Source organism: Myodes glareolus, chromosome 4 (genome assembly GCF_982192425.1).
Source record: "Myodes glareolus chromosome 4, mMyoGla1.1, whole genome shotgun sequence".
Taxonomy (NCBI): domain Eukaryota; kingdom Metazoa; phylum Chordata; class Mammalia; order Rodentia; family Cricetidae; genus Myodes; species Myodes glareolus.
In genome coordinates, this window is record NC_142029.1 from 75004304 (window position 1) to 75024777 (window position 20474).

General features: G+C 47.5%; 2 protein-coding genes across 3 annotated transcripts; both read left to right on the forward strand.

Moving 5' to 3' along the window:
- The first annotated feature begins 5927 nt into the window (after positions 1-5927).
- Positions 5928-8504, forward strand: Apoa5 (apolipoprotein A5). Of its 2 annotated transcripts, XM_048417481.3 has the most exons (4): positions 5928-6141; positions 6621-6677; positions 6765-6864; positions 7363-8504. In XM_048417481.3, exons 2-4 carry the CDS (start codon positions 6638-6640, stop codon positions 8306-8308), a joined length of 1086 nt encoding a protein of 361 aa, XP_048273438.1. In that variant the 5' UTR covers positions 5928-6141; positions 6621-6637; the 3' UTR covers positions 8309-8504. The 2 variants fall into 2 exon arrangements, with proteins under 2 accessions (XP_048273438.1, XP_048273440.1); XM_048417483.2 differs by lacking the exons at positions 5928-6141; positions 6621-6677; positions 6765-6864 and adding an exon at positions 6888-7220.
- Positions 8505-9208: 704 nt separating this feature from the next.
- Positions 9209-19411, forward strand: Zpr1 (ZPR1 zinc finger). The gene is made up of 14 exons (XM_048417480.2): positions 9209-10655; positions 10782-10943; positions 11361-11451; positions 11786-11856; positions 12898-12984; positions 13241-13363; positions 13721-13768; positions 13939-14005; positions 14345-14415; positions 15105-15194; positions 15765-15875; positions 16986-17072; positions 17231-17296; positions 18874-19411. Exons 1-14 carry the CDS (start codon positions 10479-10481, stop codon positions 19006-19008), a joined length of 1386 nt encoding a protein of 461 aa, XP_048273437.1. The 5' UTR covers positions 9209-10478; the 3' UTR covers positions 19009-19411.
- The last annotated feature ends 1063 nt before the right edge of the window (positions 19412-20474 follow it).

Genomic DNA, 20474 nt, shown 5'->3' on the forward strand with positions numbered 1-20474 from the left:
CTTTATCACCAGGAAGCCGTGGGTCTGGTTATAATTCTGACTCCCAAGTTCAAAATGATGAAAGGGAAATTTGACAGCATAAAAATGAAACAATAGTCTTACTGGGTGGTGGAACTGCCTGCCTTTAATCCCAGAACTCAGAAGGTAGAGGCAGGTGGATATCTATGAGTTCAAGGCCAGCCTGGCATACAGAGTGAGTTCCAGGATGACCAGTGCTACATAGAGAAACTCTGTCAAAACATACAAAAAACCCAAAAACAAAACAAAAAATTGCATATTATTTTATGTAACAAACAAAAAGCATAACAAGAAAGGTAAAAGAAAAACTGGCTGGTGAGTTGCCTTGGTGTGGAAGGCTCTTGCTGCCAACACCAAACTAAGTTTGGTCCTTAGTGGACTGACATGGTGGAAGGAGAGAACTGAATCTCCAAAATTGTTCTCTAGCGTCCACGCCATGGTATGTGCACACACGCATACATGAAATAAATAGGTAAATGTGAAAAAAGAAAAACAAAAAGATAATATTTCAATTTATATCACTGTAGTGTCTGTTCTTGTTGGTCAATTTGAGTGCATATGGAGTTAACTAAAACCCCAGTGGCTGGGTACATGTGTGAGGGATTTTTTATTAATTATAAAATTTAAAGTGGGGAGACTCACCTTTACTCTCGGCCACACCTTCTGGTGGCAGCCTCTATATAAAGGACAAGAAAGAAGGAAGCTTTTGCTCTTTGCTTGCTTGCCCTTGCTGGCAAATCCATTCCTTCACTGGCATTAGAGCCTACTTCTTTGGGATTCGAGAGCATACCGAAGACCACCTGAGATATCCAGACTCACAGACTGAATGACTATGGGATTCTTGGCTTTTTTGTTAGTAGGCAGCCATTGTTAGACTAGCCGGATCACAGCCTGTAGTGAGTCCCATATCTATGTATATATACTATCAGTTCTTTCCACTGCAGAACCCTGACTGATGCAATCACTAAGAAGGGATAGATCATCATTATATGAAAAATAAGTGTTGTGAGTATAAAAGACAGAAGGAAAAGATATGAACAAAGCAGTCACGGGAAGGTCAGACAACCATTAAGACAGGAACACATGCCAGCTTTGCCCATAGGGAGAGAAATAGCAGAAGTTCATGAAGATGATGTTCTCATGAGTCAGAATGCCAGCCATGCTTTTGTTTTAATTTTAAATTTTGTTATTTTATGCATTTAGTGTGTAGTGTGTGTGTGATGTGTGTGTGTGTGTGTTTCTACACATGTATATGTCATGGTCAGGGAACATGTCAGGGAGAGCTTGTATGGGTTGATTTTCTCCATCCACCATGTGGGTCCTGAGGGTCCAACTTAGTTTTTCAGGCTTAGCAGAAGCAGGGGCACCTTAACTCATAGAGACATCTTGCTAGTCTACTTTAAGGTTTTTATTGTTAGTTTATTTATCTTTTGGGGACAGAGTTTCACAAAGGCTGGGCCTCACACTGGCTTTGTAGATGAGGATGACCTGAATTCCTGCCTTCACATCTCTAGTGCGGGGATTATAGTTGTGTGCCTCCATTCCAGGCAATGTCATACATGTTTTGGCAAAGCAAAAACATAACAAAACAAAAAGACACTTTTATGTAGTGTTTGTAGATACACAAAGCAAAAAAATTCCTTGAGGGAGAAATATCAAATAATAAACACATCCATGCTTGACCCAACAATCTCACATCTAGACAACTATCTCAAATTAACATCCCCAAAACTGAGTGAAACACATAAAATCACTCATTGTGGCCTTGTATATTGTGTTTCTATAATGTGGACTTGAAAGCAATATGCCCCCAGAAGCTCATGCGTTGATGGCTTGGTCCTAGCTCTTGCTATGCTTCTCTTCCTATGAATAAGTCTAGATTTTACTGTGAAATAAGGCAATCACTGTTAGATTTTTTGATTGAAAAGACATTTTATTTTTTTGTCTTTAAAAAAATTTTCAATTATAAGCCAGGTGAGGTGGGCACATCCTTTAATCCCAGTACTTGGAAGGCAGAAGCAGGCAAATCTCTATGAGTTCAAGGCCAGCCTGGTCTACATAGTGAGGTACAAGACAGCCAGGGCTATGCAGAGAGACCCTGTATCACGCAACCCCCTCCACTAAAATTTAAAAATATTATTATTTTATTTACTGTCTAGGGGTATTTTACCTGCATATATATGCAACAGATGCCTGGGAACTGGAGTTACAGACAGTTGTGGGCTGTTTTGTAGGTGCTGGGAATTGAACCTGGGTCCTTCTGAATGAACAGACAGTATTCTTAGCCACTGATCCGTCTCTTAAACTCTATCTTTTGTGTTTAATAGGAGACAGAGTCACTGTCCTTCAGCATTCTAAGATACATTGGCATTTGGGATACGGAAAGGTATTTGCAGACCGACAAGGAGGCTCAGCAGGTTAAGGCATTTGCTGTCCAACCCAAGTACCTGAGTTTGATCTCACATGATGGAAGGAGAGAACCAGCTTCTTCAAGTTTTTAACATGTGCACACAACATGTCAACTCATAAACTCTAACACACACACACACTCCCTCCATCCCCTTCCCTCTCAAAAAAAAAATTTACAAAGGTGTTTGCACCGAAGCCTCATTTGCATTTTCATTCCTTTCTCTCTGTTCCCCCTAGAAACAGGTAAGCGGCAAGACCCTCCATATTGTGCCTCCCAGTATGGTGTGTGTGATGTGAAGTCCCCACCTCCCTCTGGTTGTATTCCTACCTTTAAACATAACTTGAGCTGGGAAGCCTGAGGTTAGAGGGCTGTGAGTTCCAGGTGAGTTAGGGCTACTGTCTCAAAAATAATCAGTCAGAGACAAGTCAATAAAGGTTAGGACTGATAAGTGATTGTAGTGTAAGATTGGGAGTTCTCTTACACGGGATAATGGTGTCATAGTTTTACAGAATGCCCCCTCTTTGATTTTTTAAATTTTTTTTTATTTATTGTGTATACAGTGTTCTGTCTGCATTTTGCCTGCACACCAGAAGAAGCCATCAGATTTTATCATAGATGGTTATGAGCCACCCTGTGGTTGCTGGGAATTAAATTCAGGACCTCTGGAAGAGCAGTCAGTGCTCTTAACCTCTGAGCCATCTCACCCATGCCCCTCCCCCACCCCCTTGGACTTTTACCAATCTGAGAACAATAGCTGTGGAGAGAATTAAATGCTGTCTCTAACTAGTGGATAAGCATAGATAGAAAATATTTAAATGGGGAGAGAAAGAAAGCCTGGCAAACAACCATCACCAAATAAAGGCTTTGTGCATATGAAGCATACACTCTACCGACTGAACCACATCCAGCCATATAACTTTAATATATAAAGTTCCCATTTGTTTATAAGAACCTGGCTTCCGGGCCAGAGAGATGGCTCAGCAGTTAAGAGCACTGGCTGCTCTTCCAGGGGTCCTGAGTTTAATTCGCAGCAACCACATGGTGGCTCACAACCATCTGTAGTAAGGCCTGGTGCTTTCTTCTGGCCTGTAGGCATATATGCAGGCAGAACACTGTAAACATAATAAATAAATAAATCTTGAAAGAGAGAGAGAAAGAAGGAAAGAAGGAAAGAAAGAAAGAAAGAAAGAAAGGAAGGAAGAAAGAAAGGAAGGAAGGAAGAAAGAAAGAAAGAAAGAAAGAAAGAAAGAAAGAAAGAAAGAAAGAAAGAAAAGAAAAGAAGGAAGAAAGACAGACCCTGGTCTCCTGTAGTACCTTGACTTCGTCTTTTGTTTTTGCTTTTGGAAACAGAGTTTCTCTGTGTAGCCCTGGCTGTCCTAAAACTCACTCTGTAGACCAGGCTGGCCTCGAACTCACAGAGATCCACCTGCCTCTGCCTTGCGATGCTTGGAATAATGGGATTAAGTTGTGGACCACCACCACCTATCATACTTTGTCATCTATAGGTGAGACACCCAGAAAGCAAGCCTGTAGTTTTCTGTTGCCTTAGTGAAGGGACAGTGACCGTATGAAGTAGAGCCAAAGGAGACAGCTGTTTCTCCAATGCATTTTGAGCCAGTTGCTGCATTTTTAGTTCAATTGCCACCTATACTCCCAGAACAATCTGTTCCTGCTGTCTCTAAACTTTGGGAGGAGTTGAAACAGGCAAACCTAGCAAGAATTTGGCTTTCCAGATTGTTGCTTCAAAATTCCTAATTTCAGGTGTTCCTAGTAACTACAGTTTGACTGTTTAGGAGTTTTACAGTTCCAAAACACTGTTGCTTTTGACTCTTTTTCTCTCTTCTGCATGGATTTATGCATTTTTAACAAGGGCACTTTAAAGACATTTTATTGGGTTTTCAGGAAACAGCTCAAGGCAAGCTCATGCGATCAATCCGTCATCCTTTACTAGAGGTCAGCCCAACGCTCTTTAGTCTCTTCCCCATCTACCAGTTTGAAAGTTATTCTCCCTTTTTACTCATTTAATGGGTTTTCTTTAAAACTTTAATAGTGTTGTCTGACGTAAAAAGTGAGAGATGATCAATACCCCACCTTCTCCCTGGATAATGCAAGCCTGGAGGATGCTTTAGCTTTGATCTGTCCTTCCCCATTTCCTACATTCCTTTGGTCTAATAGTTTAGTTCCCCATTGTTCGAAGTTGGCCCATCATCAATATATATATTTTTAGCAACCCCACTTTTTTGATATGTGCTAGACCCTATACTAAGAAAACTATAGTGAATTAGACATGCTAAACTACATATGGATATACCTTGTTGGATAGAACTACATGAAATCGTCAATATTTCAGTTTTAGTCATAAAAAATGATTTCATTCATATGCATCTCAAAGCAAATACACACATGCCTCCAATCATCCCAAACACGTCCATCCACCCTGAAGCCAGGAGGTGTGGGCAAGCAATGACTATGCCTCATATTACCCTTCCTGTTTGTCCAGGTTCTGACAGAAAGACAGAAGCTACTCCGTGTGTTTCAAGCACGAAAGTCTTCAGTACAGATATGAAGAACCCTTGGGAACTGGAGAGACAGCTCAGCAGGTCAGAGCATTTTCTGCGGAGGACGGGGTTCAGGTCTCAGCTCCTGAGCAGCTTGTATCTGCTTGTGACTCCAGATCCAGGGGATCTGATGCCCTCTTCTGGCCTCCTGAGGCATCACCCCACCCCCCAAATACACAGATATTTAAAAAAAAAAAAAAAAAAAAAAAAAACCTCTTAGAAAGGAAAAAAAAATAAAATGTCAAGACTAGCTAATACAGTAAAGCAGGCCTGGACTGTAAATTTATTTAAAAGACATTATAATATAGGATAAAGCATGGCTATTAGCAGAAAGAGAAGTGTTCAAAAAATGCAATTGAGGAGAGAGGGAGAGTGGCCGTGTATGAATGGAGGTGAGCGGACTCATAGGAGGCCTGGAGCACTTAAGAGCAAGGATGGAGCACTCAGGTGTGTATGTGAAAGCCTATGGAGGAAGCGTTTCTGGGCTTCCAGGCTTCCCCTTCTTAGAAGCCCAGAGTGGTGGAGGAGTCCAGCCTTCCCTGTGAGGTAGGAGAATCCTTCCTGTCTAACCCCTGAGGCCCGGAATCTCAGATGCAGCTCACCCACCCTCCTTCAACTGGACCTGACTCCTCCAGCTCAATGCAGGGTTATTTCTCACATGGAGAGCCAGGAGGGTCTGTAGCCCTGTAAATGCTGGCTCTTCTCAGGCTGCCGCACTGGCCATGGTAGAGCAGATCAAGTCTGCCCTGATTCTAGCCAGTCATGGATACTGTTCCTTTGACTGGCTGGCTAGGGCAGAGTGCCCTGGGTAGTTGAGTAAGAGCAGGGCCCTCAGTAGACAAACAAGTGGTACCTATTGGCAGGCGGGTCAACAAGCAAGTGGGGAGGCTGGAGGTCACATGATTTGGGGGATAAGTTCTGTCCACTCTTAGTAAAGGCTCCAAGAAGCCACTTCCCAACTGGGCAGCGTCCTGAGCCTGGGAAGTTTATTAGTGCTCAGAGAACTGGGAGAAGGGGAGAGGATGCTCGGAGCCAACTGGGGTCATCCTTCTTTGAACCTCCACGTGGTGTTTGCTCAGAGCAATTGTTGTCAAGAGTCCCAGACTCCTGGAGTATAAAACTGAATGTCTGCTCTCTGTGCCCAGAACTGAGCAGGTAAGCCTGCATGGCAGTGGCATGGTGGGGGTGGTGGGGATGGTGGGGGTGGTAGCTGCCATTGTAGGAAGGAGCTGCTGGTATGGGCTCACAGAGTACCTGCCTCCTGCATCTTGGGTATGCCAGTTTCTCAGCCATGGAGTGGGCTTGGAGGCAGGAAGACAAACACACATGGGAGGTAGATTATCCCAAGGTGGGTGGGTAATCTCTGTAGTGCAGCCTGAGTTCCAGGATCCCTACTTTGTGACTGAGGTAAGGGACAACCTGCTCCTGTTGTCTGAGGAAGACATCTCTCCCATCCCAGCCCCATGCCCCAAGTACCTAGTTACGATCTCTGGAGCCTTCAACATGATGTTACCTATACATGAGAGAAGGGTTATTGAGATTTGGAGTAGCTAGCCCCTAGATCAGGGGTTCAAGATCCTGTCCCTTCCTTTGCCCCTTCTCCTGATCAAGTCTCCGCCTACCTTTCTTCTCAGAGCGCATCGTGGTAAGCATGGCTGCAGTCATCACTTGGGCCCTGGCCCTCCTCTCAGGTGGGTCTTCCATCTGACTTCAGGGTGGGGTTGGGATGGGGGTTGGACTGGGAGCCCAGTCTTTAAACATCTCATCCTTCTCTGCAGTGTTTGCAGCTACTCAGGCACGGAAGGATTTCTTGGATTACTTCAGACAGAGCAGCGGGGACAAAGGCATGATGGGCCAGCAGCAGAAGGTGGCACGGGAGTGAGTGACCAGGACTCGGGTGTGGTGAGGGTCCCACACAGCCGTGTTGAGGAATGGTTCCTCAGCTCTGTGGTTCATATGGAAGCTGAGGGAGCCAGTCATGCTTGAACTGGCAAGCACGGCCTGGCCATGTTGGTCACCCTCTGCCCAAGTGTCCCTGGCCCTGCTGCTCTCTTTTCCATTGAGGTGTGGCACCTGAGATTAGCAGGCCATAGAAAGACAGGATGGTGTGACTCTTGACATCTGTGACGTCTGTGACGTCTGTGACGTCTTCTTGGATGGCGCCGTAGGACTGAATCGAATTGCCTACACAACGTCATGTTTGCGCTCTGAATGAGAGGATGTACTTGCCTGGGGTTAGGACTAAAGACCCTGGCTCTCCCTGCCACTCCTCCTGTCTTGGTGTCTACAGGGTATTGCTGGCCCATGGCTCTGGGGCAAGGGGAATGTTTCAGGGCTAACAGTCTAATGGCCTGGTTCTCTACCTTTCTCCTCCAGGAGCACGAAAAATAGCTTGGAGCAAGACCTCTACAATCTGAACAATTTCCTAGGAAAGCTGAGCCCCTCAGGTGGGCCGGGGAAGGAGCCTCACCCACTGGCACAGGATCCAGAAGGCATGAGGAAGCAGCTTCAGCAGGAGCTAGGGGAGGTGAGGGCTCGCCTGGGGCCCTACATGGCTGCGAAGCACCAGCAGGTAGGCTGGAACTTGGAGGGCTTGAGGCAGCAGCTGAAGCCCTACACAGTGGAGCTGATGGAGCAGGTGGGCCTGAGCGTGCAGGAGCTGCAAGAACAGTTGCGTCTGGTGGGAGAAGACACCAAGGCCCAGCTGCTGGGAGGCGTGGACGAGGCGCTGAGCTTGCTGCAGGAAATGCAAAGTCGAGTGCTGCATCACACAGACCGGGTCAAAAAACTCTTCCACCCTTATGCCGAGCGCTTGGTGACCGGCATTGGGCACCATGTGCAGGAGCTGCACCGCAGTGTCGCTCCTCACGCGGCTGCAAGCCCCGCGCGACTCAGCCGCTGTGTGCAGAGCCTGTCCCACAAACTCACACTCAAGGCAAAGGACCTGCACACCAGCATTCAGCGCAACCTGGACCAGCTGCGCGAGGGGCTCAGTGCCTTTGTTCGCACCAGCGTTGATGGAGCCGAGGATGGAGCCTCCCCGGACCCCCAGGCAATCTCTGAGGAGGTCCGCCAGAGACTCCAGGCTTTTCGACATGACACCTTCCTACAGATCGCTGCATTCACTCGGGCCATTGACCAGGAGACAGAGGAAGTTCAGCAGCAGCTAGCACCACCCCCTCCTGACCACAGCGCCTTCGCTCCTGAGTTGGAACACCCGGACAAGGCCCTGAACAGACTGCAGAGCCGACTGGATGACCTGTGGGAAGATATTAGCTATAGCCTTCAGGACCAAGGTCATAGCCAGCTGGGAGAGCCCTGAGGATCTACTGGCTCAGGTTCAATCCCCAGCTTTTTGTCTGGGAATCCTTGGATCCTGAGCTTCTAGCATGGCCTTATTGGTCAGAGGGTGGAGGGTTCTGCACAGCATAGGTGAGGCCACCTAATGGTGCTACCCCAACCTACCCAGCCTCCTCAGCTCCCCACTCAGGTGCATTACACTCGCCAGGTTTCGCAAACCCAGCTTCTGGTGCTCATTTGGGAAGCCGCACGAGTTGCAACATTTGGGGTGAAGGGAGTGGAAGGTTTTGTGTGTGTGTGTGTGTGTGTGTGTGTGTGTGTGTGTGTGTGTGTGCGCGCGCGCGCGCGCACGTGTGTATGCTTGGGAGCCTGTCTGCAAGCCGACAGTGCTGGAAGCCTGTGCCACTATAATCTGGAGTTTGGCTCCTGTTACTTCTGGCTGCCTGATGGGCACTGTTAGAGCTGGGCCACAGAGAGGAGCTCTTGTCTTCCCAGGGCTGCCATCAGAGCTTCTGTCGGAAGAGGGCAGGAGGAGCACATGGTGGTGTGTGCAGACCCCACTAGCAGTGCTGCTGGCGGATCAGTGATGCAGCGGGGCAGAGCCCCTATTTCCTTATGTAACTCCGCACCCATAAAGGAACTGAGTTCTCCATACAGCGAGGACTTCTAAAACCCTGTAGGGAGCATGCTGTATGCCCCCTCCCATCTTCCATCTCCACATCCTGACTCTCAGGGTGAAACTTGACTTTTTGTTGAAATGAAATAGATGCTCGTGACGGAGGAAGTTTGTCGGCCTGGTGTGACTCTCATTGGACCGTGTCCGAGAGTAATTACCTTCCCACTGCCCCAGAACACGCCCACCCTCCTTTCTCAGCCCTCTGCTCGCTCTTTCTCATTATCCCTTTTCCGTTCCTGGTATGTCAGAGGGGTCCAACCTGGGTGAGTTCTGTCACAGGATCCTTGGCTGGCTGGAGCAGGCTTGACCCCGGTTCTGCACCAGTCTTGTTCCACACCCTACTCATCATAGCAGAGCGTGCATGGAATATAGCCTGTCACTGGACAAACATGCCCTCGTCACCTGCAATCCCTGAGGGATCCTGTCACCCTTGCTCCTGGTGTTCCGGATTCCTTATGGATTTCTGACCCTCTTCTTGGGATGCATACACTAACTTTTTCCACCCCCTCTCTGAGACAAGATCTCACTATGTAGATCAGGTTAGCCTCAAATTCATAGACATCTGCCTGCCCCTGTCCCCCCCCTCCCCCAAGTGCTGGGGTTAACAGTATACGCCACCGTGCTTGGAGAGCCCCAAACTCCTATCTCCCCTCCTTCGTACACACACTCAGCAAAGATCGCCTGGGACCAGTGAAACTGGATGAAGTGGGGGCAAGAGGCAAGCATAAAATCATCTGTCTTTTTATACTTCTCTGCCCTGCCCAGCACCCTGTCCTCCCTGCTCAGCCTGCCTCAGCCTACACTGCCCAGGATTCTTCATACTCCGCCACCATAGACCCTATGTGGAGCTGGGCTCCATGTGATCACACACTTATCACCCCTGATATTGTAAACGTAGTCGGTTTCAGCTACGGAACTGGGTCCATGACGTGGAGAGGAAGTGCTAGAAAGAAAACTTGAAAGAAACCGATAAAGCAGGGTGTTTTGTTAGGAAACAGGGAGAAAGAAATGGGTGAATGAAGTGGGGAAGAGAGGGAGTAAAAATAAGGATAAAATCAGGGCGGTGCTTATGAAGGCAGAAATAGGGAGCTGGGGGAACAGGGAGCGAAAGAGGGGAGGAGAAGCTGAGCCCTGGAGAGGGGACCCAAACAAGGTCTGGCTCATCATGAAGCAAGCAGAATTTGGAGGGCACAGCCAAGGGGATTCCAAGGCCAGCCAGTCCCCTGTCGTCAGGCATTTTTACATAGACTTGGGGACCAACGGTTAGGCTCCGTGTGTGGTGGAGACACAATCAAGGGAGCCAGACACTGACTTGACAGCGAGTTGCGGTTTTCCAGTCTGGCTACGGAAGTGCAGTCCGCAAGGTCCAGGAACCGGAAGTCAGATACTGACTTGGTAGGAGCAGGGTCTGTGGCCTCTTTAAGAAGGGGCGGGAACTTTCGGCAGCAGCTGGAGGAAGTGAGGTCACGCGGGCGCCGGAAGACGGAAGCTACTGCCTGAGCAGCGCGTGGGGGTGATGTCTGCCAGTGGGGCTGTGCAGCCCGGTCCCCCGGGGCCGGGGGCTGCAGTTGGGCCCTCGCCCTCCGCGGCCGGTTCGACAGCCACGGGGCCCTTGTTCCGGCCCCTCAGCGCCGAGGACGAGGAGCAGCAGCCCACCGAGATCGAGTCGCTGTGCATGAACTGTTACCGTAACGTGAGTCAGGGGCGCGGAGTCTGGGGCCAGGGGACCACCCTTCCGGGCACCCAGAGGTTGCCCTGGCGTATAGGGAGGACAAACGAGTTTCATTCATTCTTTCCCTCGCTGCTTCTGCTTCCTTAGGGCACGACGCGCCTTCTGCTCACCAAGATCCCCTTCTTTAGAGAAATAATCGTGAGCTCCTTTTTCTGCGAGCACTGCGGTTGGAACAACACGGAGATCCAGTCAGCAGGCAGGATCCAGGACCAGGGAGTGCGATACACTTTGACCGTTAGGGACCAAGAGGTGAGTATAGCCCAGAGGAGGCACTGTCCACGGTTTCAGAGAGAGCTTTGGAGGCCAGAGTCAACAGCTCCGGTCCGGGTCACCGCGCCTCCAGTAAATCCCTGTGGCCAAGCCTTGAGTATCCTCCTTTGGCAGTGGTATTGGTGGTGCTGCCCTGTACTCGGCGGTCCTGTGGTTAAAGTGCTTTGAATTTTGTGATGGAATGAATAGGCATTATTTTATGGACCGAGTTCTCAGCTTCTGGGCATTCTGGTTCGCTCCGTATGTCCTGTCCTGAAGTACTTTGGACGTTTCTAAATGGAAGGGAGGAAGAAGAAACATCTAGGCTGGCGTCTGATAGAGAAGATGGGTTGGTTGCTTCCCAGAGAAGCCACATTGCTGACCTCTCTTGCTAGAACGTTTTTCCTTTCTGTCCAGGACATGAACAGAGAAGTGGTGAAGACAGACTCTGCCACCACAAGGATCCCAGAGCTGGATTTTGAAATTCCAGCCTTCAGCCAGAAGGGAGGTGAGTCTTGAGATTGGGTATGTGAGCTGTTCACACATTCCTGAAATGTTACCTATTTTCACGCAAAGCCTGGTTGCCAGGTCAGGCCTAGTGCCTTGTGTTTGGCCGTGCAATCATAGTGGATTTTTGGCCGTTCATGCTTTAACATGAGTAGAAAGTTATGGCAAAATTGCTTGAGAGTAAGGGTGGTTGGGAGTCCCAGTAAGACAGACCGTAGTGCACCTATTTTAGAACTTGACAGATGAGGGAAGCAAGGCCTGCAGAATTGAGGTAAAGCGCGAAGGGTCATGGGATAGCGAGCTAGCACTCATTTGTCTTGTGCTTCATTCATAAGCTCTGACCACCGTTGAAGGATTGATCAGCCGTGCCATCTCTGGCCTGGAACAGGACCAGCCCACACGACGGGTGAGCAGGGGTTTTCTCAAATTGCAGCAGCAAGGAATAATCATTCGTGTTAAAATAGAGTCAGCATTCCACGTAACTGAACTGTTGGAGTGGCATATTATTTGTATTTTGATAAATAAATCTTGTCTGAAGAGCAGAGGCAAAACTAAAGCCACTAGAGGTCAAGTAATGGTGGCACACACCTTGAATCCCAGGATTTGGGAGGCAGAGTCAGGTGGATCTCTGTGAGTTCAAGACCACCCTGCGCTGCACAAGATCAATGCAGAAATAAATGCAGGTGGTGGTGCTCACACCTTTAATCCCAGTACTAGAGGGAATATAAAATGAGAGGAGAGAGAGGCTGTCTATTTTGGTTTTGCTGTTGTCCAGCCTTGGTAGAAGCCAGACTTCTCTTATGGCTTGACTGCTTTGTTTTTCTGGTTTTCGGGTTGAACCCCAATATCTGTCTCTGGGTTTTTATTATTTGTGTTACAAACTGTGTCTGATCAAATGTTGGGGAACTTTCTGACAAAGCACGTAAGGGTGCTATTTCTCTCTGTCTCTCCCCCGTATATTCTCAGGCTTCACCTTAGACAGTGTAACATTACCTTGGAGAAGTCTTTCAGTTATCTACGGCCTTCTGGGTATTTTATAATCTATATTTATTATTACAGAAATAATGTAATTGCTCATATAGTCATCTGTCTCCCTAACTGACTAGAGAGCATGATAAGATTTTGAATTTTAAGGAGTATATTTTTAATTATGTGTGCTGTGTGCCTGTGTATGGGTATGAATATGTGATGGCAGATGCCTTTGTAGACCAGAAGCAATGAATCTCCGTGGAGTGGAGTTACAGCTAAGTGGTTGAATAAGTGGGAAAATAAGCCCTACCTCCTGCCCCAGCACTGTTTATAAACCTCAGATTTGCTGCTGTGGCCCACTGTGAAATGTGGGTCCCGTGCTCCCACTCTAAGGTTGACGTCAGTGCACACTATACAGGTGTGAGAGGGTTGGGCATGAGGTGTACACCAGTCTGCTGTTTTCCTCTGTCCGTGGTAGGCAATGGAACATGCCATAGCTGAAAGAATTGATGAGTTCATCGGCAAACTGAAGGACCTAAAGAGGATGGCTTCCCCGTTCACTCTGGTAAGTACTGAGTGACTGCGGTTGTTTTCAGTGTAAGGAGGGAGGGCGAGGCCATTGACACTGAATTATCCCTCTAACTCCGAGAGTTCAGGGTCCTTCTTGACTCCATAGCAAGTTCTCGGCCCCGCGGGCTACACTGAAGCCCAGCCTCAAAATACAGAGCAACAGAAAACTGACTACGATTTGTCTGCTGTGGTCTGGTGGTGGATGGAGATTATACGCGGTTTGTTTTACTCTCTCCTCACCTGTCTGTTAGATCATTGATGATCCCTCGGGAAACAGCTTTGTAGAAAACCCACATGCTCCCCAGAAAGACGATGCCTTGGTGATCACACACTACAACCGAACCCCACAGCAAGACGAAATGCTGGGGCTCCAAGTAAGTGGACTGAAGGAGTCAGAGGAACACTCGGGGGTTGGCCTGTGTTCTGGGTTGCTTGAAGTCACTACAGATTTACTTTGATATTGTCGCCAACACCACCTGGCAGCACCCTATCTGAGTTCACTTGTGCCTCTCATCAAGCTCAGTTAGGATTTGTGGTGACCTTCATGTGTCAGGTAGCAGTCATGGGACTCTGTCTTGAGTCCTGTCCTTCCTTTGATTGAGGGATTTCTCCGTCCTGTGAGTTGGTACCTTATAGGGAACAAAGACATTCTCTCCCTCTCTGAGCAGGGCAGGGTGTAGGGAGGCTGAGGTCTACCTGTCAGCTTGTGGTTTGTGCTTCTGTTCTTTTAGGTAGAAGCACCAGAAGAGAAGTCAGAAGAGGAAGATCTCAGAAATGAAGTGAGTTGTGTCCTTTTGAAGACATAGCAGATTTGTTGGCTGAGTCTCATGGAATCCAGTGTCTCTCGTTGTTACAACTAATTTGGGTGACCACCAACCAGCATTCCAGCTGAATATATTTAGCTTCCATGGGTGGGAGTGCTCAGCCTGTGCCTCTTATTGTGTTCCAGGTGCTCCAGTTCAACACCAACTGCCCAGAGTGCAATGCCCCAGCTCAGACCAACATGAAGCTAGTCCGTATCTTTTAAGCAGTTGGGTTGCTCTTCAGCTGACTCAGGCACGGATATTATATTAAAGAAGGGAGCCTTCGCTTCAGGGAAAGCCAGTGCTTTATCCTATGTGATGAGGAGGAACCTTTGATGAAACTACATACCTTGACTTTGATGAAACTACATACCTTGACTTCCGTGTGTGGCCTGTGCCGCGTCTTTAAATATTTATAAACACGGGACCTGGAATTAGGTTGTCTAGTGTGGGTCTGGCATCTGTTTGTGTGGGATTTGGCTTTTATATTTCTTGGGGGGGGGGGTCTTACTCTCCAGGAAGCAGAGAGACTTCTTTAACTCCATCTTCCAGAAATCCCCCACTTTAAAGAGGTTATCATCATGGCCACCAACTGCGAGAACTGTGGGCATCGGACTAATGAGGTGGGTGGGCTCCATTGCTGGGGAGGAAGATTGGCACCAGGGCAGTGCCTTTGCAGTTACTTGCCTGCTTTCTAGATGTACTTCAGTTGGGTTGCTGGGGGCTTAGTGTGGGGGAGGAGCCCTTGAAGAAGCTGAGAATTAGCCTAGAGAGGAAAAGTTGGAAGTACCATAGATTGCAAGATGGATGAAGAGGTGACCTTGTAGAAGAGACCTTGTGGAGGTTGGTTGTAACCCTCTTTCCCCAAGTATATCAAACATAAGCTGATTAAACTTACTGGGGTGGGGAGTGCTGGACAGTAAACCTGGGGCCTGGTACATTCTAGGCAAGTGTGCTGTCAACCTACATCCCAGCCCCTGAATAAATTCTTCACCTATTGCATTGATTGCAGAGATGGGGACTGGAGTCTCTTTCAACTTAGAAGTCTCTTTCAGTGCCTAATAGTCAGGGTTTTTATTTTTAAAGGTGCATTCAGGGTGCTTGGCAATTTGGGCTAAATTTGGCAAGCTACCAGGGCTGGGCACAGTGTTCCCACCGACTCTTGGTGTTTTTGGTTTTGGTCCCTGCTGCCCTTGCTGAGTTTGAAGGCTGTCATTGGCAATTGTTAGTCTGTGCCTACATAGAGCTGAAGTCTTCCTGGCACTGGTGACGGGGTCTTCCCTGGTGCTGGTCCTGACCATCCTTCCTGCAGGTGAAGTCTGGAGGAGCGGTAGAGCCGTTGGGTACCAAGATCACCCTCCACATCACAGACCCCTCAGACATGACCAGAGACCTCCTCAAGGTAACAGCCTGCTTGGAAAACAGCTGCTCCTATAGCTGCTTCTGTCTAGAGGGAGTTATCATTTTAGTGTTCGAGAACACAAAGAAGCCCATAGTCCCCTGGGCTGGAGTGACCCTGAGTAGGGCTTCTCCATGGTTGGGACTACAGACCCAGCAGGTGGCCTGTAATCTTTCTGAGCAATGACTCGGTTGCTTTTTAGTTTCCATTGACTGCGTGTGCTCTTCTCCATCCCTAATGGTAGCTTGTAGCTGTGACTTGGAGTTTCAGTTTATTATGCCAGGTTCACATTGGTTCAGATGAGGAGTGAGTCCCTGGCTTTTAGCTAGGTAGTCAGAGAAAACTAGCATAGTGACCTTGTCTTCAAACTGTAGCTGGTTTATTCATTTGTCAGGAGGTCTCTGGTTGGCTTTCTTTGCTCTGGTTTAAATCAGTTTGTCTCTCTGAGTATCTGTTCATCTGTTTGGTGCTATGGATTGAACCTGGAGCCTTTGGAATACTAGACAAGGCCTCCTGTATGAAGCTCTGCTGCTGTCCTCCAATTTAAACCTTTATTTGACCATTGTCTTACAGTCTGAGACGTGCAGTGTGGAAATTCCAGAGCTGGAGTTTGAACTGGGAATGGCTGTCCTTGGGGGCAAGTTCACCACTCTGGAAGGGCTTCTGAAAGACATCCGAGAACTGGTGAGTCTGGAGTGTGGTTGATATACAGCTCCTTTGAGCAGTTGGGCTGGGGAAAGGCTGTCCTGGTTCCATCAGGCATGGTGACACGTGCCTAGAGTTCCAGTACTCTAGAAAGACGGAAGATTTGAGGCCAACCTGAAGCCCCATTGCAAATGCCCTCTACCAAAAAAATCTTATTTTATTGCTTATAACTAAGGATTGTTTTGTTTGTTTTGTTTTTGTTTTGCCTTAAAGCTGGTTTGAGAGACTTAAGTATTGATTATGAAGAGAAGTTAGTTATAGGAAATTTTGAATGGAAATCCTCAAGACTAACTGTGAAATAATATAGTTATTTTGTGATCTCATTGCAAGATAGGAGAAGGAGGGTCTTTTTGGCATGTAAACTCCATAGCATATGTGTATGTGATGTCTTAGCCTATGTAGTGAATCCACTGTATTCAACCACAGATAGAAAAATTCAGGAAACAAATATATCTGGTGAACATGTACAGACTCTTCTTGTCAGCATTTCTTAAACAGTAGTGCATAATTATAATAGATCTTATATGTTTTTTCACTTTATTTATTTTAGAAATGGTTTTGCTGTGTAGTTGAGGCTAGCCTTGAGTTCACTGTCCTGCCTCCGCCTTCCATGTGCTGGAATTGCAGGCTCATGTGTAGCCATGCCTGGCTTCTCTTTGTAAACTGTACTTTGCTTTCTTTTCCAGAGTGAGATTAAACATTGTAAGAACTCTTATAGAGAGTTCATCTCCTATTGAGACGGGGTTTCTCTATAGCTTTGGAGCCTGTCCTAGAACTCACTTGGTAGACAAGGCTGGCCTTAAACTCACATGAGATCCACCTGTCTCTGCCTCCTGAGTGCTGGGATTAAAGGTTACGCCACCACTGCCCAACTAGCTAGTTAGATTCTTGGCAAAGCAGTCTCGTAGACATCCTTCCCTGTCCTAGTCTCTGCCGCCTGCCTCCCCTCACCTAAGTCAGCAAGGCGTGTGGGAAGTGGAGACCAGCCTTCTCTGACTGGGCAACCAGTGCTCTGCTCACCTGCTGTGTGCTTGAGCCCAGTAACTAATACAGTTGGTGTCGTAGTAATTCAACTGTCATGTGCTACAGGTAACCAAGAACCCATTCACACTGGGCGACAGCTCGAATCCCAACCAGTCAGAGAAACTGCAGGAGTTTAGTCAGAAGTTGGACCAGGTAAGAGGACGTGGGCCGTTTTCATAAATCCTAGTTTCCTTGTTCTTTAAACTTTTGGGAGCCACACCTGTAGACTGTGTTGGCTCTCATCTGGCAATCATAGCCTCTTCTTTCCGGGATCAATGTAAGAGTTACCTGCTATGTCCTCTCTCCTGTAGATCATCGAGGGCAAGCTGAAGGCCCACTTTGTTATGAATGACCCAGCAGGAAACAGTTACCTGCAGGTACAGTTGACCTTCCTGAGTGTTCTGATCTTCATAGACTATGCATGATAGCCCTTGATAAGGGAAGATTGGCTTCTGAGTGGACTGCTTTAGCTGGGACTTTGGGCAGGTCTTGGAAGACAGGAAGAAAGGGGAGGGTGGGAGGATTTCAAGTGTGTGCAATTAAAGGTAAATAGGCCAGACCTACTGCAGGTCTGTAATCTGAGCTGCTCAGGAGGCCATGAAGATTGCAAGTTCAAGACCAGCCTGTGCAATTTAGTAAGCCTGTCTCAAGATTTAAAAAAAAAAAAAAAAGTAAAAAAAGAACCAAGAGTAAGTACCTAGGACTAGGGAGATGGCTCAGCTTCTAAAAGCTCTGGCTACTCTTCCAGAGGACCAGGGTTCAATTCCCAGCACACACATAGCAACTCACAACTGTCTGTAACTCTAGTTCCAGGGAATCTGATATCTTCACAAAGACATAACAAGAATTCACAGAAAAAAATAAAGTAAATAAATCATTTTTTTAAAAAAAGTAAGCGTGTGCCTACCCAGCTAGCATGCTCAAAACCCAGGTTTAAAATGAGCAAGAAAGTAAGATCTCTTCTTCTTGCTCCTGACTGTCTTGCTCCTACTCTTGTCTTCAGCTTTGAGGTTTCCGTCCTGCATCTCTGACAGTGTAAGGAGCAATAGAGTCCTGTCTAGAGGTCAGGGCAGGAATGTTGGGAGGTGCTAAGCTGATTGGGCTTGTCTGTTAATTGATAAAACTATAACAATATTTTGTTCTTATTGTGGTGTTTGAACTTAGGGCCTCATCCTTACTTTAATATTAATGAATACTGATGGGGCTGGCAAAACTGGCCTGAGTTACTTATATTATCAAGACCTTTGCTGTGATCAATCCCTCCCTCCCTCAACCCCCTCTCTTCTTTTCTCCTTCCTCCCTCCCTCCCTCCCTCCCTCCCTTCCTGTCTTCTCTCCCTTTCTCTCTCTTCTTTCTCCTACCCTCTTTATCTTTTTTTTAAATATTTATTTATTTATTTATTATGTATACAATATTCTGTCTGTGTTTATGCCTGAAGGCCAGAAGAGGGCACCAGACCCCATTACAGATGGTTGTGAGCCACCATGTGGTTGCTGGGAATTGAACTCAGGACCTTTGGAAGAGCAGGCAATGCTCTTAACCTCTGAGCCATCTTTCCAGCCCCCCCTCTTTATCTTTTTGAAACAAGACCTTGTTATGTATCCTGGCTGGCTTTAAACTTGTAATCTTCCTGTCTCGGTCTCCAGAGTACACACAATCACCAGCTGTGGCTATGTTTTTTTATAAGAAGGCCATATATAAAAATGCTTAGAACTGAGGATGTAGGTCATTGAACTCTTATATACCAATGCATAGAGGGTTTGATAACTAGCACCCCTACGTGTGTGTGTGTGTGTGTGTGCATATGCATGCATGCTTGCAGACACACTATGTGGCGATGGGCACTAAAAGTACTCCAAATCCCATGGAGTTCTTAGAAAACTGAGAGACAGTTGCAGCTGTGAGAGGAGATGGTGGAATATAGGGCACTAATTGTCTGCCCTTGGCCTTGCAGAATGTGTATGCCCCTGAAGATGATCCAGAGATGAAGGTAGAGCGGTACACGCGTACCTTTGACCAAAATGAGGAGCTTGGGCTCAATGACATGAAGACAGAGGGCTATGAGGCAGGCCTGGCCCCACAGCGGTAGCAGTGCACAGCTCCCAGGCCATCTTCAATGCCACCAGCCCCACAGACTTATTTATGACTATTGGAAAATGATGAGCGTCCAAGCCCTTGCCCCTGGTGAGGAGGATGTCGCTTGAGCCAGAGATGTAAGCATGAGAGGAGCAGCTGGCGATGCAGCTGCAGCCCTCCTATGCTCCTCGACCTTCTTTTGGAGGTTTTTAGTAAGTCTGAGAACTCAGAACATCATGTGGTCTGCCATCAACTTTTGCCTGTCAGCTCTGCCCTTGAGCACTGAGACTCTAAAGCTCAGTGACGTGAAATACAAGTTCCAGCTGACTTCAGGCTTGCCTAGCAGGAAGGAGCTTCTGGGGGGCTGTGGAGCACAGGGAAAGAAGCTAACATTAAAGTGATGACTTTTAACAACACTTGCCTCTGCGGTCACTGTGTTCTTGCAGGATAACATGCCGTTAGAATCCAGCTGCCTAAGTTGGCCATGCAGGGTCGTTCGTGTAATCCCAGCACTCAGGACTAAGGCCAGTTTGGGTCAGGTAGTGAGATTCTGTCTTCAAAAAAAGAAAAGAGGGGTTAAAAAAAATAGTTTCCCAAACTTTGTCTACTTTGGGTACTGTCAGTGGGCAGTCAGAAGCAGCGTTTCGTTCATTCCAACAGACCCTGTCTACTCCGAGCCGGAAACCTGCATGGATCCATCTATTTCGTGAAGCTTAAAGTCTAGCCAGGGAAGCCAGATGTGGTTGTGTACACCTTTAATCCCAGCAGAGGAAAGTGCTGAGTTCAAGGCCAGAGTGAGTTCCAGGATAGACAAGGGCTACACAGAGAAACTCTGTCTTGGAAAAAAAACCCAAAAAGTTTAGAGGGGGAACTGACAATACCAGAAAAGGGAAAGAGAATGTCAGGGTGATGTGGAAAGGAAAGGGCATACTTTTTGTGAGAGTAAGAGTGAAGTTTTTTGGGTTTTTTGAGACAGGGTTTCTCTGTGTAACTTTGGAGCCTGTCCTGGCACTAGCTCTTGTAGACCAGCTGGCCTCAAACTCACAGAGATCCGGCTGCCTCTGCCCCCCGAGTGCTGGGATTAAAGGTGTGCACCACCATTGCCCCAAAAGTGAAGTTTTTAAGAGTCTGAAGACCAGGTTAGCAAATGACTCCTAAACTTCAGAGCTTTAATGTGCGCACGCGTGTGCACGTGTGTAATGATGTAAGTGCATGTGGAAGCTAGAGGGGGACGTTGGATACCCATTGTGTCACTTTCTATCTTTCCTCCTCACATCAGGCAGAGGCAGGCAGATCTCTTGAGTTCCAGGCCAGTCAGGTTACACAGAGAAACCCTGTCTAAATGCAAAGCAACCCAAACTGCTCCCCGTATTGCTGGCCTCTACTGGCAGAAACCAGAATCTGTCAGTGTGAAAATGGGTGGGCTCCAGTACTTCTCCCAGCTTATCTATAAAGAAGGTAATAAAACCAAAGGTTAGG

Bases quoted from the DNA above. Each gene is read 5' to 3' on its own strand.
- Apoa5 (XM_048417481.3), top strand. From the start codon at position 6,638: ATGGCTGCAGTCATCACTTGGGCCCTGGCCCTCCTCTCAG. The intron at 6,678-6,764 runs GTGGGTCTTCCA...CCTTCTCTGCAG, and splicing joins GGCCCTGGCCCTCCTCTCAG to TGTTTGCAGCTACTCAGGCA. The intron at 6,865-7,362 runs GTGAGTGACCAG...TTTCTCCTCCAG, and splicing joins CAGCAGAAGGTGGCACGGGA to GAGCACGAAAAATAGCTTGG.
- Zpr1 (XM_048417480.2), top strand. From the start codon at position 10,479: ATGTCTGCCAGTGGGGCTGTGCAGCCCGGTCCCCCGGGGCCGGGGGCT. The intron at 14,416-15,104 runs GTGGGTGGGCTC...TCCTTCCTGCAG, and splicing joins GTGGGCATCGGACTAATGAG to GTGAAGTCTGGAGGAGCGGT. The intron at 17,073-17,230 runs GTAAGAGGACGT...TCTCTCCTGTAG, and splicing joins TTAGTCAGAAGTTGGACCAG to ATCATCGAGGGCAAGCTGAA.